The sequence below is a fragment of the Epinephelus moara genome, chromosome 19 (assembly GCF_006386435.1).
Source record: "Epinephelus moara isolate mb chromosome 19, YSFRI_EMoa_1.0, whole genome shotgun sequence".
Taxonomy (NCBI): Eukaryota; Metazoa; Chordata; class Actinopteri; order Perciformes; family Serranidae; genus Epinephelus; species Epinephelus moara.
In genome coordinates, this window is record NC_065524.1 from 28470988 (window position 1) to 28473958 (window position 2971).

The 2971-nt window shown below is 46.8% G+C and overlaps 1 protein-coding gene across 1 annotated transcript; it reads left to right on the plus strand.

Annotated features, from left to right (window-relative positions):
• Nucleotides 1-612: 612 nt before the first annotated feature.
• Nucleotides 613-2485, plus strand: olig3 (oligodendrocyte transcription factor 3). Its single transcript, XM_050071199.1, has one exon. It carries the CDS (start codon nucleotides 884-886, stop codon nucleotides 1757-1759), a length of 876 nt encoding a protein of 291 aa, XP_049927156.1. The 5' UTR covers nucleotides 613-883; the 3' UTR covers nucleotides 1760-2485.
• Nucleotides 2486-2971: the final 486 nt, after the last annotated feature.

A 2971-nucleotide genomic window follows, 5' to 3' on the forward strand; every position in this document is an offset into this window, starting at 1 on the left:
CCCTCAGGCAACCAGCGGCCGGACCGCGGAGACTTTGGTTTAAGATCTGACTGTCCGGTAAGCTCTCACCAGTGAGCACTGTGTGTGAGGCTGAAGACGATTTGGATAGAGCGCAGCCTCTCCTCCTCCTGGTGCATTTCATCTCAATTTTTAATGTTAAAACATGTCAAATAAAAACATTTTATCACGATGTTATGAGAGTTATTTTTGTGCGTAAAAACGCACAGCTCACAGACAAGGCAACGTCTTAAACAACTTAAGTTTCACAGAAATCTTATAAAAGAAACAATTTTAAAACTGACCAGTTTGTCCCAGGAAAAAGCAACTTTCTGATCCACGAGAAGAGAGAAAGAGAGAGAAAGAAGAAGAAGAAGAAGAAGAAGAAGAAGAAGAAGAAGAAGAAGAAGAAGAAGAAGAGAGGCGCGCTGTGCCCCCCAACAGTGTCCTGACAATGGCAGTGAATGGTTGCGCACCGCGGTCACTGGGACAGTCAAAGCACACCGCCCCCTTTCTAACGGGCACGTCATCCTCCTAACTAGGCGTTATGAATAGGAAAGCCGCTTTTGTCTCCCCGCATGTATAAATACCCACTATCAGTGTCCTCCTCACCGCAGAGACACACAGACACAGACAGGGAGAGAGGGAGAAAAGAGAGAAAGTCGGCAGAGGCAAAGTGGTCACCGATGTGATAAGAAGGACAGGAGCGTGGGACGGGAGGGACACAGACAACATCAGGTGACCAGAGTGACTACAGGCTCCAGAAAGAGAGAGAGAGAGACAGAGAGAGGGAGTGAAGGAGAGATAGTGAGAGTGAGAGAGAGAGAGAGAGGGAGGAAGCCAGCAGCGACCTCCTACCCAACAACCTCGGAAGCGAACCCATAAAATGAATTCAGACTCCAGCCCGAGCAGCAGAGCCTCTTCCCCGGACATGGACGTCATGTCTCTCCGAGACCACCACCCGCACCACCATCACCACCACCACGTCGGCTCATCAGTGTCCTCCTCTACGCAGAGCGGCGAGCAGCGCCAGAAGCTGAGCACCGGAGAGCTCCTGCGGTCTGGAGACCCAAAGTCCGTCGGCAGCAGCAGCAGCAGCAGCAGTAGCAGCAGCAGCAACAAGTTCAAACTGAAGAAACAAGTCACCGAGGAGGAGATGTACCACCTCCGTCTCAAGATTAACGGCCGGGAAAGGAAGCGCATGCACGACCTCAACCTGGCCATGGACGGCCTGCGCGAGGTGATGCCCTACGCGCACGGGCCCTCGGTGCGGAAGTTGTCCAAGATCGCCACACTGCTTCTCGCCAGGAACTACATCCTGATGCTCAACAGCTCCTTGGACGAGATGAAGCGGCTGGTGGGGGAGATTTACGGAGGGCACAACTCGGCTTTCCACTGCGGCACCGTGGCGCACGCCGCCGGCCCAGGTGGACACTCCGGGGGGCCCGTTGCCGCAGCCGCTGCCGCTGCCGCAGCCGCCGCGCACCAGGTGCATCCTCTCCTCGGGAGCGCGCTGTCAACCTCCACGTCCTCCACGCTGTCGAGCGCGCTGCCGGGGCTAACATCTATCCGAGCACCCCACGCCCTGATGAAGGGCTCCCCGGCTGCGCCCCCGGGCCTGCAGCTGGGCTCCGGCTTCCAGCACTGGGCCGGACTGCCGTGTCCCTGCACCATCTGCCAGGTGCCTCCTCCTCCACACATCCCCGTCACCTCCACCGGCCTCACGAGACTCACAGGGGAGGGCAAGGACCTGATGAAATGATGTCTGACAGACTCGCAGAGACTCAGAGATGTGATGGTGTTTGTAAATAGAGAATTCAGGGCATGAGGGTGGATTTGGCCTCACTGGTGCATGCTGTTGTTTAGTCTGTTTTCTTGTTTGGCGTGTGAGAAAAGAAAGTGTTATTTTCCTCCTTGTAACAAGGACTTATAAAGACTGATGATTTTTGCCAGTTGAAAGGTGAAAAGAAGTTGTGTGTCATGCAACAAGACGCGACGATCCTCTTGTGTCTGAGTTTTAGTCACAATGTGAAAGATGAAGGAGGCTGCATGAACATGCTGATTTCATTTTACATTTTTTTTTCTAAATCAGGCGTCATTTTGTGAAAACGAAGAATGCTCTCTGTGCCTTGTACCAAGGATTTTAAACTTGAGTTGTAAATGAAAAGAATGACATTTATGTGTTTGGCTAAAATGAACCTGCCACCGCGGAAATTTGTTTTAAAATTCTTAAGATCTGTTTTTATTTTGTGGCTCACTGTCAGTCCATCTGTGCTCTGATTTTCATTTTTTAATTCTATCTTTTTTGTGTTTGTTTGTTTTTGCATGAAGGTATAATTATAACAGCATGATTGTTTTTGCTGAACTGAATTGGTTATGCCCAGAGACCCCGTGTCTTTATTTTTGTACATTGTTGATGACTGATGAAATATTTATTATCGCCCAGCGTCCCTGGATGAAATTTCAATAAAACTGAAATTATGGATCATATCTCACTGTCTTCTCCTCCTTTTTTTAGATTGTCACATGCAACTCTACAACATTAAAAACAACATTTATCATTTAAATTATGAGTTAAACTTCCTCAAGTCTAGTTTAGGTAAATTTTACTTATTATTATTACTATTAATTTTCTATATTTTTAGTGAGTGCACACTGATGAATCACATCCTCCAAACATTTAAAAACTTGGTTTGTTTTCATATAAATTCAACCCTTAATCCCTCTAAATCTATTAATTTATTTTAAACATATTAAGTTCTTGCACATTTTTTTTCAGTATTTAAACATTATTTTTTATATATTTTTCGTGCTATTCCAAACTAAAGCAAGGCCTCAATTTAAAGACTCCACGATGTGTTTCCTTCTGCAGACTCCATATTTCCACTGGACGCTTATTAGCTCATTTAAATGAACGAAGATAAGAAAATGTATCATAAAACATATATATTTTTTAAATAAAAAAATGGTCATG